This window comes from Mixophyes fleayi, chromosome 7 (genome assembly GCF_038048845.1).
Source record: "Mixophyes fleayi isolate aMixFle1 chromosome 7, aMixFle1.hap1, whole genome shotgun sequence".
NCBI classification, from domain to species: domain Eukaryota; kingdom Metazoa; phylum Chordata; class Amphibia; order Anura; family Limnodynastidae; genus Mixophyes; species Mixophyes fleayi.
This window is the reverse complement of record NC_134408.1, coordinates 100,913,602-100,927,844: the sequence shown is the minus strand read 5'-3', so window position 1 is coordinate 100,927,844 and position 14,243 is coordinate 100,913,602. Positions and strand designations below refer to the sequence as shown.

At 38.7% G+C, this 14,243-nt stretch overlaps 1 protein-coding gene across 1 annotated transcript in view; it reads right to left on the bottom strand.

Moving 5' to 3' along the window:
- Window positions 1–7,628: 7,628 nt before the first annotated feature.
- The window catches only part of FASTKD2 (FAST kinase domains 2), a 43,547-nt gene continuing 36,932 nt past the window's right edge, over window positions 7,629–14,243 (bottom strand). Inside the window, exons 10-12 of the mRNA XM_075180216.1 lie at window positions 13,283–13,370; window positions 9,027–9,141; window positions 7,629–8,027 (exon numbers count right to left, since the gene is read on the bottom strand). Of these exons, the coding sequence (XP_075036317.1) occupies window positions 7,878–8,027; window positions 9,027–9,141; window positions 13,283–13,370 (353 nt within the window). The 3' untranslated portion in view covers window positions 7,629–7,877. The remainder of the gene's footprint in view (window positions 8,028–9,026; window positions 9,142–13,282; window positions 13,371–14,243) is intronic.

Sequence of the window (14,243 nt, the reverse complement as noted above, 5' to 3'; positions counted from 1 at the left end):
TTATTGCACGTTACACTCTGTTCAAACAGTGCCATCACATCCATGTACCTTATTACATGCAATGTGCTGTTCAAACAATGCCAACACATACTTGTACCTTATTGCATGCAACACACTGTAGATAGTTTTATTAACTTATTTTACTTACCACTTTTACACTGAATGAGAGGAACAAATCTTTTTTACCATGTCCATTTCAAAATATTTGTGTATGATCTGGTTTTCAAATGTACCTATTATAATGAATGGGATTTAGCAAAGGCAATTTAAAAGTCTAAACAGGAAGTACAACATAGAATGTTTGCGTTAAAAGCAAATTACAAAAATGTATCCCTGGCTTAAAGCACAAGATAGGTCAAAACCTGTCCCATTCCCAGTGTTGATCTAATGTTTGGACAAAATCAACAGAAATCTCTATATGTCAGTGTATATATCTCCACTATCCCCCATATAGGACTATTCCCTTTTCTCCCCAGAATAGAATCAAGACATAGCAGCTAACTGGAAAGCATAACATGCTTTAACCCAACATAGGGGGACTTTGCCCCAACTTAATTTACAGAATTTAGAGAAAACACTCCTTTTCTAAGACAAAGTTCTATTAATACCTGCAGATACACCACTTTGTCCACACAAGTCTTAAAGCAGCCCCATCTAGAAAGCTTTTTCAAACAGAACACACCTGTACTTACGCGCTAACAATTAAAGTGCCATTTCCCTTTTATATCAAACAATTTTGGTCCTGGAAGTGCCAACACTCAAGACTCATGAGGCAACTTGAGAAGCTGAAGAGGAGGCTTGGGGTGAAATCCAAACTAGAATAGCAAAATGCTTCTTTAGGGTAGCAGGCAGGGAAAATTCATATAAGATTTACTCAGGGTGGTACTTAGTCCCAGAGTGACTTAATTGTATTTACCCTCAAATCTCAGATTATTGCTGGAGGTAGTGTGGACAGAGTGAAAGCTATGTATACATTTGGTGGTCCTGCCTCTTAATTACATCCTATTAGAATGACATTTCATAGTTTATGGCTGGGTACACGCTACAGAATTTTTCGACCAATGTGTTATCTACAAGTATTTTACCAATTACTGAAAAAAAGAAGTCATTATCAGAATGCCGATTCATGTGTATAAACTATGCATGTTAAAAGATTTACCCTCAGATCTGTGCTCTTTAACTGTCATAACCGTTTGCTGAAAAGATCATGACTCTGTAAACTCTATGGAGATCTTGATCGTGAGTGCATACACCCTGCAGGATTGGAACAACATTGAAATGAGATTTATAGTTTTGGTAATCAAATGAAATGATGATCGGTACTTTGGAACAACTATCGTTCATCATTTAAGTTTACACACTATTGCGATATTGGCCCAAACGGTCGTTTATCGCATGATTAACACAATAGTTGGCTCAAAAACCTGTAGTGTGTGCCCAGGCTATCTCCATTGCTTACACACAGTTGTCTCATTCTCTGTAATTTTGTACTGTATGTACCTATAGTTCAATTAGCATGTCAGTAAACCTATTTTTCAGATAAGTTGCAGATATCACATAAATGGAAGAAAACCATCCCCTTTGCAACAGGAAGTAATAAATTGCATCTGGTTCATATCCAATAGGGAATGTTCAGTATTACCAGTCTACAACATAACATGATAAAAAATGAAGAATATGGGACCCATGGTATACTTACCATAACACCCCATTTAAAGGCACCATACATTGATTATTTTAGCCCTATCCTCACCAGAAACACCTATAGTCCCTAACTTTGGCCCTGGCTTTGAGTCCGAAGCCAGGGACTCAAGTTAGTTGGCACATACCTCCTTCTCCACAGTGGCTAGTCATAATACATTGGCCCCTTCAATTTTTAAGAGGTGTCTTTCTGAAGCACAGGACCACTGTATCATAAGAGTCCAGTGGTCCTGTGTATATAGTGAAGCCTAAGGCCTAAACCGGCCTATAGTACTTACAAAGCAGCCACCTATCTACACATGATTTGGGACCTGATCCAGCATCTCCAAACAGGGAAACACCAGGTAGTTTAATTAAGAAAGATTGGTGCACTTAAACTCACAAGATTTCGTAGTGAGCAGATGATTCTGCAGGACCAATCACAACTAAGAAGCGCACAAGATTTCTATTAAAACTCCCCAACTCAGGGACAGGGCCCTGCAGCTAACAAAGTGGGTAATTTTTGATAATTTATTTGTAAAACCATATGGATCTTCATGCAATGCAGCAACTATAAACATCAGCACTTGCATTGCACAGGACGGTAATGTAACTTTACACTCTAAGCCAATACAGGGCCTCAGCATCCTGTCTCCTATCTCAACTGTACTTGCTAAACATAACTCTCATTTCTTGGGCTTTTCATATTGAAGCTTTGCTGCCCTCTGGTAACTACTCATGGAAATAAAGTGTAAAGTCGAAATACAATCAGACCATATTTGGGGTGGAATTATTGTGCCATTCCTCTCTATACCAAGATCCATACCTCTAGATGGTGACAGACAGCTTGAACCTTACAATGTCAACTCATCAGTACACATTGTATCCTATGGAAATTTTTATGCTATCATAGTGCCCACTCCACTTCAGCAACTACAATGAGTATTTGAACTCCATCTCCAAACAGGGTACAGGGCGATTAAATAAAATGTAATTGCAAAATCCTCAGAATCAACTCCAAGTAAAATCCACAATTGAAGATTACATGGCCACAAATTACTCACATTCCAGGACTTCCATGTGGTAAGCCCATATTTGTGTATTGAGAGGGAAGCTTATACAATTAGTATATGGGTCCAAAAAAGAAATTTTGCCCTTCTACTCAAAATGTAAAATTTAGAAACAATACATAAAGCAACACTTGCCAATTATACATAAGTAGAACCAAAAGAAGCAAGGACAACATTGAATAAACTTCTAAATGATAACATAAAATGAATGCAGGCATAAATACTTTCAATGGATAATAAACCACGTACACTATTGGCAAGAGCCCTACGCTCGCAATGCATCGGAACTTTTTTTTCTAACCATAAAAAACAACCAAGGAACAATTCTTCATGTTACTTAAGAGATAGCGGATGTTTTCCACAAATACTATACCAAATAATATAACTCAACAGATCCCCTGTCTACATACTTGCCAACATAGATTGTCCGAAAATTACAGAGTAAATAAAACTGCAACTACTGCAACTAGATTGCCACTTTACTATTATAAAACTCGAAGTGGCAATTGACACTAAACTAATTAGGTGAAAATTCAGGTCCTGATGGGTCTGCAATGTCATATTATAAGACTTTCAAAAGACAATTAGCCTTCTTCTTCAGACAATAAACAAAATCTAAATCAGCAAAAATGTTTCCCCTCAAGCATATGAAGCCCATATCAGTAATTCCTAAAGAAGGAAAGGACCCAACCCAGTGTTAGAGCTATAGGCTCATCTCCCAACTAAATGTGAACATAAAGTTAAGTGCAAAAATGATTGCAAACCAAATAAAAACCTTATTATAGTACTTAATCCATAATGGCCAAGTGGGATTTGTTCCTGGTAGTGGAGGGCTGCAGGGATCATGTGCTTTCACCACATAATGGGTGATTTTGGCCCAAGATCGTTCTCCGACATACACTACAGACACCACATTCTCAACTAACAATTCTATCGATATCTCCAAATACGATACTTCACAGTCATCTCTCCCCTGCCCCCTCTTGACGCCTTTCCCAATTTGATAGTAACTGCACTTATAACGCCAATTACAGAGGGGCCATATCTCTCTTCTATCACTCTGTTCTCACCCTGTCGGACCCCCCATCAGCACCCTACATAATGGACTGGGATGCTGACCTTGGTAATCCCGAGCGAGGAACTGTGGGACACAATTCAGTCATCTGTTAACCATCTCTCACTCGCACCTACTTCTCCCATGCTGCTCCCCATTTATGGAATAATCCCCTACCCGTTCTATAAAAATCCATCTCTTTTTTTAAAGCTTACCTTATTACGGATACTATTTACACTAATACACCCTTACAGCTATCCCAATCTCTACTCTATACCCCAATCGCTCCTCGTATTAAGTCCCTTATTGCTGACGTTACAAGGCTAACTCTTGACCTGCCCCCCTGCCAATCTCCTCTTATTCGCCCCCATCCCCAACCTCAACAAAGCTACTGCCAAATTGATCTTACACATCTCCTGTGTGGCAAAATTCCATATAGCTTGCAGCTGGAAAAATCTCATGCCAGGAGGTAATCAGTTGTGACTGGTTTGTGTCCCGGATTGGATATTTCACCAGTTTTCAGAACAATAAAGTCGCTTCCTTTGACAAAGTTTGGGAAGCTTGGTACTCCCATCATGTCACTCTACTAACTGGCACTCTGTACACTCCTTTTACTTCCACTCGTCACCACATTCAAACCCCCCTCAGCATGTTCCCTTATATTCTAGTATTCCCCTATACCCCTGCCCCATGGCAAAGGCATGCCAGCCTAGTTACAGAACACACACCTATCCCCGGTCTCCTTTTTTGGACCACTGGAGCAGCCTGCAGGCTCATTTCTATTGTTTGATTGCTACAACACTCCAGTCTACACTACCTGTGTTTCTTGTACCCTGATTGTGTGACTTTTATAATACCATGATTGTTTGCTCAATGTAAAATTTAAAACAAAAACAAAAAAAGAAAAAACCTTTCACCAAGAGATTTAAAAATGAATGTTTTACCAAGGTTTTCTTTATGTTTCTCATATGCGAATCCCCCCAAACATATTCAAATATTTGCAACATTACACATCACAATTTATATAGGGCAAATGAAATGCCAGTGTTAAAATTCGCATTCTCCAGAGATCGGTACGAGGTGGGGGGTTGGGAGTCCCTAATTTCAAACACTACTATTTAGCAGCACAACTATCCCAATGTATATTATGGAACACTCCAGGCACCACTAGAATCTGGACTTTAACTGAGGCGGAGAGCTTGGGCATCTCCTTGGTTTTTTCCGTTCTGTGGCTCCCTTGTCTTAACTGCTCTCTGCTTATCATCATTCGCATACATATTGGCGCTATGAGATCGAGCAAATATGACATTTAAATTGGCTCCAACTCCTAGTCCAATTATATCACATTTTGATAATCCTAAATTTCCACCCAGCTGTATCTTGACCTCATTTGAACACGGAAACGGGCTGGAGTCCAATATCTCCATGATATCACTAAGGATATCACCTTCTCTTCATTTTCAGACTTAAGGCCTAAATGCAACATACCTAAGTTTTTCTTTCAATACCTACATCTCCAAAAACTTCCACTTTACCATTAAACCCTGCCTACAGGCCAGACCACTGACCCTCTTCAAATCACTTTCCTTTAGACAATCTTCAACTAGAAATCTCCTTTCCCTTTTATATTGGGGACTCAATACCTCAATACCTTATGTGAGCATAAGAGACCCACAAGAGTAGGCATGGAACGAATGAGAATGCATATCAACTCCAAAATTGGTGGTACTTCTTCCTTACCAAGCTGAATTTTTTTTTCCATGACTCATACAACAGATGCTGGAGGTGTTGTCCAACTGACGGCTCCTTTCTCCCCATTTGGTGGCAATGCCCCAAACTTATGCTGTTTGAACTGGAGCTTAGGAACTTTGCATCCAACTGGCTACACCTCCATGTCCTCCTCTCCCCCAGGTTCTTCCTCCTGCCACTTAGGATAGCGTAGGGTACACTGCTCACCAGAACAAACTGTTTAGACATAGTTTCAGTTGCTTTGTACCAAATAGCCACTGACTGAAAGCAACCTAGTTTTCATACACTTCAAGTGATTATTGGCAGACTTTGGCAAACATATAAAATGGAATATATGACTAACATTTTCACAACACCTCAAAGTATGGAATGCTTCCTACTTCCTTTCTCGCATGCCCTTCTTGCTATAGTTTTTTAATCTTTTAATGGCCATCCACCTGGTCCCTACCTCCGTCTCCCCTTCACCCCCTCTCCTTTTCTCTGACCCTTTTTCTTTTTTCCTCTTCATCTTTTAACTCTTCCTCTCTGGCGGCAAGTCACACCACCGCTTGAGCTTATATCTACCTTATCTTTTTTTCTCCCTTAGGAACATATAAAAACCAGTTCAGTTTTTTCTTTCTATATACTTTGTCTCTGAAATGACAGATTACATTTTGTCTGTACGGCAACTTGTTTTTACACCAAAGACTGTTTATAAAATTAAATTTCCAGCTTGACATTGGTAGATATATAGAACAGATGCAAGATATCATAGCAGACTTCAAAAACGTATTTCCAGGACTTTGCAGAATTTGGACATGTAGAAACATTTTTATGCTTCCCCTTTGTTGTGGACATTGATATTGAGGATATCATCAAAAATACCATGATTATTTCACACAGACACGTCTTCAGTTACAAAAGGAGATCATACATGACCTTTACATTAGAAGCAGCCCCTGTGAGGGAAACTTTGTAGACTACAGGTTGAGGACAAATATTCAAAGATAATGAAATATGCCATGTGCTGAAAGCACTATTTGGATGTACATACCATTTTGTATCAGGATGCTCACATATGAAGATAATTATATCAAAATACATATCTAACGGATGAGCTCCTGGATGCCTTGCTTACAGTTAGGAACCCACACCTATTGCATTTGACGGAATATGCAACACTTGCCAACACCATGCAGTTCAAATCCTCTAATCAATAAACTTGCTTGTGAGCCTCCAAAATACATATTTTGCAGTCATAATAAAGTATTATGGTTGTGAAAAGTTAGTTAGAAGGTTATTTAAAGGTTGGATTTTTCCTTTTTCAATAAAGTTGTGGCTGGTTTAGCCAATACCTTTATATTGTGTTTTCTTTTATGGTTGATGTGGGTAGGAGCAGCTCGTGTTGTACCAAAATGAGAGGGTAATGGATCAAGGTACAATGACTGAAAATAAAGCAGATCCAGGTTTAAAGCATTGAACTTGGGTAGATGATATAACCTCCAAACCTGTGTGGTTCAGAAACGTCTCTGATTCAACTTATTTCCTATGCATACATATTCCAAAGCATTTTTGTTTGTAAAAAATAAAGAGGAGAGGGGAAGAGGAAGAGCAGAAAGATACAGTATAAAGCAAATAAATACAACTACTAGGCTTAACATAAGGGCAGTTGAGCAATGTGGTCACTAGATGGCAGAAACATTTCCACACACACTGCTTCACACTTTTGATTACAGATTACTAGTCAATATGGTATATCACAATACACTTTTTTAATACTGTTATTTTGGTGATATTTTTGTTTTCACCTGTTAGACAGGACTCAAAGAAATAGCGGAGGAATGAGGGTAGGGGCCTGCTCATGCTTTGTCTGCTGTTAGCATCTCCTCCTCTGTGTCCTATTTGCTCTATTCAGCCGAGTGCTGCTCATCATTCAGTGCTCCTGCAACTACTGTCCATGCACCCAGTTCAATGGTGGTGAATTGCTTAATTGTAATGATGCTCATGGGTTGGCTTTGATTAGTTAGTAAGCAAGAAACAATTACATATGTGGGGAGCAGGATTTGAGAGATTTGCTAAACAAAGGACAGAACAGGTTAAAAAAATGTTTATGTTTATTTCTTTGTTGGTATTGAACTGTTCTCATATAGCTATTACTTCATATTTACATCAGCATTGGACTATTAGACAATTTACATTGTGGGACAAAACAACCACTTCAGGAAATCATATGCTACAGGAACTGTACATAAGAATTATTGTGAACGTTAATAAGTCCGGTAATCAAGATACATTTCAAACTTAATTTATTTCAATATGCAAACTTAGGTCCATAAAATATCCACCTATGTGTCATTGGGGTCTTCATAGAGGCTTTGTTCAGATTGTTTTGCCTCCACTTCATTTTGACTGCCAGAGGATTCTCTAAATATGTTTTTCCTCACAAATTCCACTTTCCCCTCCTCACTCAGCTTGAAAAACTGGTGTACAGGAACCTTGAAAAGATAAGGTTAGGTTAGCCAGTGAATGCATCAGAGTCTTATTTGGTTGTCTCAAGAATACCTACACCCACACATTTACAGAGTTATATATTTAATGAGGTCTATCTAGTTCATCAACTTTTTAAACATTCTAAATGTGTTGATCAGAGAAAGGCAATGCAAGCTCCCATAGGCATATTCTGCTCATTTAACCCCACAGAAAGGTTTTGTTCTCTTTCTGCTTCCATGGTTTTCATATTAATTCCATGGTACAGATCACTCAAACCGCCTCATAACAATATATATAATTCCTCGTAAGATAGGAATCCAATGTATTTTTAAATCAACCCAGCAGTTCTGCCATTACCACCTCCCACTGCAGTGAATTCCTGTCGCCCAACCCCATTCTCACCTGATACAAAGATCTTAAGATAATACATCACACAAAATAATTTTAAAAAACCTTTAACAGTCTGGCTGACTGTCAACAACTTTTGGGACCAGTGTCAGATCCAAGATTCACTTTTAGTTCCTGACCCCACAAAGAGTTAAAGCTGTGCTGCAGAGAGGCACCGGGGGGGAGGGGGGGGGGTGTCTAACACATGTCATCTGGGACTTCCACTAGATAGGCACGCCTGGAATCTTGCATCCAATAGCTGAATCAGCGGCCCCGTGTGGTCAGATTTGTATTTAAATATACTAGATACTTATTATGTATCTAACGCATATCTGAATCTTTCTACAAAAATGTAACAAATGTCAATACAATGTGTGCAGATCCTTTTTCCTGACTACAAATAAATGACAAGCATGAAGAGTGATTCTCATGTCTGGAACTCGGTAAGACTACATCTGACATGGTTTTGGAACACTGACAACCTTAAGAATATACTCATGAAAACATTTAGCGCCTCTGTGTTTGTAAACATATAATCCACATAATTCTGAATATAGTTTTATTATCAGGTAATGATTTCATGATATATAACTAGGAGATTTAATTAATGAGCTTACCAGCACAACATCAAAGCCATGATACTTTATATGTCTTATTTTTGCTGCCACATTTCCGACTGGATGAAAAGTTCCCAAAGTAAAGGCACTCTTAGAGAGGCACAATACAGCAATTCTATTAAAAACAAACAAACAGTGAGTTACTTTCAGCTAAAGAGGACATACCAACTTCCAACAATAGGGTAATGCCAATTACACTGCAGTGCTGAAATTGAATGTCCACCCCCAGTAAGCCTAGTTCGCCGTTAAGACCCGTCAGTGCAGGATTGGGGTTTCTGAAATAGTCTCAAATATATAACGAGAAGTTAGTGTTCTTTTACGTGAACCTGTGAACTGCACATCGTGGTGGCAGCAATATTGGGGGCTAAACAAATACTCAACGGAATTCAGCAGTAGGAATCAGTGACTTACATAGTTCAAACCTCAGGTACATTGGTCAAGAAGGGACTTATTGCTGTCACTGGTCCCTAGTGAACTGCATTCCAATAACTATTGGTTAAGCAGCCGCCCGTCATCTATGTAGTGTGATGATCTCCTTTAATCATGCTATTAATCACCTTCAATGAATGTCACCCCAAAGAGTATAATGGGATCAGTGATGAATCCCTCCTTTAGGAGATAAGGGGCAGGAAAGGCTCATTAAAACAGAACATGAAGATTTGTTATTCTTTGGGTGATTATTTTCAGGAGTTATCATATAACATTGCATTAAAAATTTGCATTGTGTTTTCTTTCTAAAAATGGATTGTTATAACCTGGCAAAGTTAAGAATCTGATATTGTAGATGGAAGAGAAACTGGTCTCTGGCTATCAGGCAGATCGTTCTGCTGAGCTTGATGAAGGAGGCCAGTGATTTTGTGACCAGATAAATTAATGACTTTTCCATTGCATTGGTAACAAGCATTCTGCCGATAGTGTGCACACACACATACATATTTTAAATTACATACATATGGTAAGTATGGGTAGACTGTAACCCTAAACGGATGCACATCTTAGTAGGCTGTGGCCTTTATGCTCAGTTGGTATTAAAAGAGCCTAACATGAGCCAAGAAAACATTATGTACATCATTACACCATCACCATCAGCCTATCGATATGGAACATGCTTGTATTATTGACACCCCTATAGTGAAGTGTGCACACTCCATTTTGTATACATGGATACTCATATAATTCACTGTTACTATGCAACTATTGATATGTAAGTGTGACTATGTTTTTACTTCATGTGTTGAAACCTATTATGCATGATGCTCCACTGTTTTACTAAGGTGTTGGCTGGATATACTGTACATTCGGCATATTGTTAGTACTTTACCTGCTCCTTTACCATACTGTTGTTTATGTTACGCATGTTTCACTATTGCCTAGATTAGCTATACTCTCTTAGAGGTAAAGGTCCACATGCAACTGGATATATGTGCTGCTTTAGGGGAGTGAAAGGTGAATTTGTTTCCTAATATCAGCTGTGTACATACATAAGGTACCAATCTATGGTCTCAACAGAGATGGAACATTCTTACTTCAACATGTATGTAAATAGTAATGCAAATCAACAATATACGTACATTAGGCATCAAATTATGTCCCAAAAGAAAGTGGAACGTCCCTTCTTCGATACATCGGTATTAAGTCAGCTCATTCTCATGGCTAAAACTTAAAAAGGTATAACATAGTGTAACATGTTTAAACGTCCACTTTCTAGTCACAACTGGTTTACTCCAAACACCACGTGAATACTCAATTTTAGACACCCAAATAAAATGCAGGTCTGTGGGTTTCCTGTGGCACCTTGACCCCAATGGACATATGCTTACAGTGTTTCCACTTTTAACCAGCCTTCAGACAAAATGTGCACTTTGTTTCTTCTCCCTCTCCTTCATTTAGATGTTGTCATACTCTCCATGATGCATATGAATAAAAAAATGAAGACAGGAAGAATCTAGTGCAACACTGTTTTACTTCTCATAGAAACAATAAAAACAAGTTTACTTATAAAACAAATTAAAAACAATCCCAAAATGGATAAGTCAGGGACTCATACCAGATGAAGATAGAACACAGGCATGGATCACAACAATGTTCCAGATCTGTTCCCCATCCAGGTCAGGTCCCGCTATCGCCAACGCGTTTCAACTCTCTCTGAGTCTTTCTCAAGGCTGATGTTCCTCCATATGATTGTAGGCAGTATTTATATTCTGTCTCTATGTGAAAGAGAGGCTTGGAGATTCACTCCCTTCCGTGATGTGAGTCCTCCGTCACATCGCTATACCGGATATAGGTAGATGCCCCACTTCCGGTTGGCATGTGTAATTCAAATCTTCCTCGGATACTAATACAACACCCATAATACTTTACATGCAACCAAAGGTCACTCCACAACCCTAATTCACTACAATAGTGCATCCTGCCATTCTCTCCTGGCATGTCTCCATAACGAGAGCGGTGCATTGCCCCACTTCCGGTCGGGCATGCGCAGTTACTCAACTGCGCATCTGATTAGAATTAATTGGAATAGTAGTATTCTTTTTGTCACCAGATTTAAAATGTTACAATTATTTTACAAAGTGTTTTTCCTGACTTGAGTAACTGCGCATGCCCGACCGGAAGTGGGGCAATGCACCGCTCTCGTTACGGAGACATGCCAGGAGAGAATGGCAGGATGCACTATTGTAGTGAATTAGGGTTGTGGAGTGACCTTTGGTTGCATGTAAAGTATTATGGGTGTTGTATTAGTATCCGAGGAAGATTTGAATTACACATGCCAACCGGAAGTGGGGCATCTACCTATATCCGGTATAGCGATGTGACGGAGGACTCACATCACGGAAGGGAGTGAATCTCCAAGCCTCTCTTTCACATAGAGACAGAATATAAATACTGCCTACAATCATATGGAGGAACATCAGCCTTGAGAAAGACTCAGAGAGAGTTGAAACGCGTTGGCGATAGCGGGACCTGACCTGGATGGGGAACAGATCTGGAACATTGTTGTGATCCATGCCTGTGTTCTATCTTCATCTGGTATGAGTCCCTGACTTATCCATTTTGGGATTGTTTTTAATTTGTTTTATAAGTAAACTTGTTTTTATTGTTTCTATGAGAAGTAAAACAGTGTTGCACTAGATTCCTTCCTGTCTTCATTTTTTTATTCATATGCATCATGGAGAGTATGACAACATCTAAATGAAGGAGAGGGAGAAGAAACAAAGTGCACATTTTGTCTGAAGGCTGGTTTAAAGTGGAAACACTGTAAGCATATGTCCATTGGGGTCAAGGTGCCACAGGAAACCCACAGACCTGCATTTTATTTGGGTGTCTAAAATTGAGTATTCACGTGGTGTTTGGAGTAAACCAGTTGTGACTAGAAAGTGGACGTTTAAACATGTTACACTATGTTATACCTTTTTAAGTTTTAGCCATGAGAATGAGCTGACTTAATACCGATGTATCGAAGAAGGGACGTTCCACTTTCTTTTGGGACATAATTTGATGCCTAATGTACGTATATTGTTGATTTGCATTACTATTTACATACATGTTTGAAGTAAGAATGTTCCATCTCTGTTGAGACCATAGATTGGTACCTTATGTATGTACACAGCTGATATTATAATACTGTTGTTGTGTATAGGAGGAAGGGAACCTTTCCTAGTGTGTACATATTGGGTAGTAGATCTTTTGGAGCGCTGTCAGTACTCGATCAAACCACTATTGAATTTGTTTCCTGTTGCTAAGCAGCTGGATAATAATGAACATTTTATGATCTGCAATTTGATATTAACAGACATTTAAATGTATGTTTTACTTTATCTGTCAATAAAAGTGGGTGTTCCTACTGATGGATAGCTCTAGATATAAAATGGACTTTTTTCCACTTTACTTTGTATGTCCTTGATAAAGGTGAGAAAAGACCCCATTTTCATCTTTAAATGGAGAGTTTGGGCAATTATAAATGTATCAAATGATCAAAGTTAATGAAAGAGAATGAGAGAGCGCGAGATTTTACATACACGCACATATACTTTTGGAAAAAAATAGAACGGCCATTAATATATAGTTGGATGGAAACATACCATCCGAATAAAGCTATTTCTCTATTTTTTGCTATTCCTCAAAAAAAAACAAACAAAACATTGTTGGTCTCACCACATGGTAAGTAAATTGTTAAATAAACCAACATCTGCATTGACACTAGTTTTGAAGACCCTAAATCTGGTTAATAGGCAGTGATTGATTGTACACTTTCTTACCTGGCAATATTGTTAGAACGGTCACCTGTCTGAATGTCTTCTACTGGAACCAACTTGTTCTGCTTGGTATCCAAAGCCAGTACAAAGTCTGCAAATATAAAAAGGTGATTGAATTAGAAGAGCCACATGACTCTCACTATTGTAAATAATAAAATAACTAAAATCTGCCTTATTCATTATATGGATTAAAAACACAGTTTAAAAGTGCTATAATTAATAGGCACCTCTCTGTCCACCATATACTAAGATAACTATATCTTATTTGCAAAACACTAAGGGCCTCTCCACATTATTGTATCGTGTAAAAGGAAGAGTCGATAGCAAAACTGGGTAGTGGAAGTGGAAAACCCTTTTATGTTTTGATTACAAATACAAAAATGGACATTGCTGCTGGGCTAGCGGCTTAACTATTAGGGTAGCAAGTGGAGAACTGTTAATTAGCACTAATATAGATAAGCACCTACCTGGCATTTTCTGTTGGTTATGACACTTTATAACTACTAGACAAGATATAACTATTTATATATCTATTTATATAGCATGCGTGCGTGTGTGTGTACGTATATATATATATATATATATATATATATATATATATATATATATATATATATATATATATATATATACACACAAGTTAACCCGTGCATGATACTTATGCATTCTAGTCAAATCAAGCTACTTAAGGTGTTAAAAAGGTTCTTCTCATGCATTTGGGCCATAGCCCAGGCCTCCTCAGGGGAAGAGCGTTACTTCCCGACGCAAGCGCCCTTTTTTAACGTGGTTTTGTCCACATGTCACCACCTCATCCTTCATTTTCATCGCCACATCTATCCAGATGTCTATCCAGACACAGGGATCTCTCTCAGCGGTCCTGAGTATCACACTCCTCTCACTCTGTCACCCCCGGCAACCACCAACCACTCCCCACTGTCACCCCCGGCAACCACCAACCACTCCC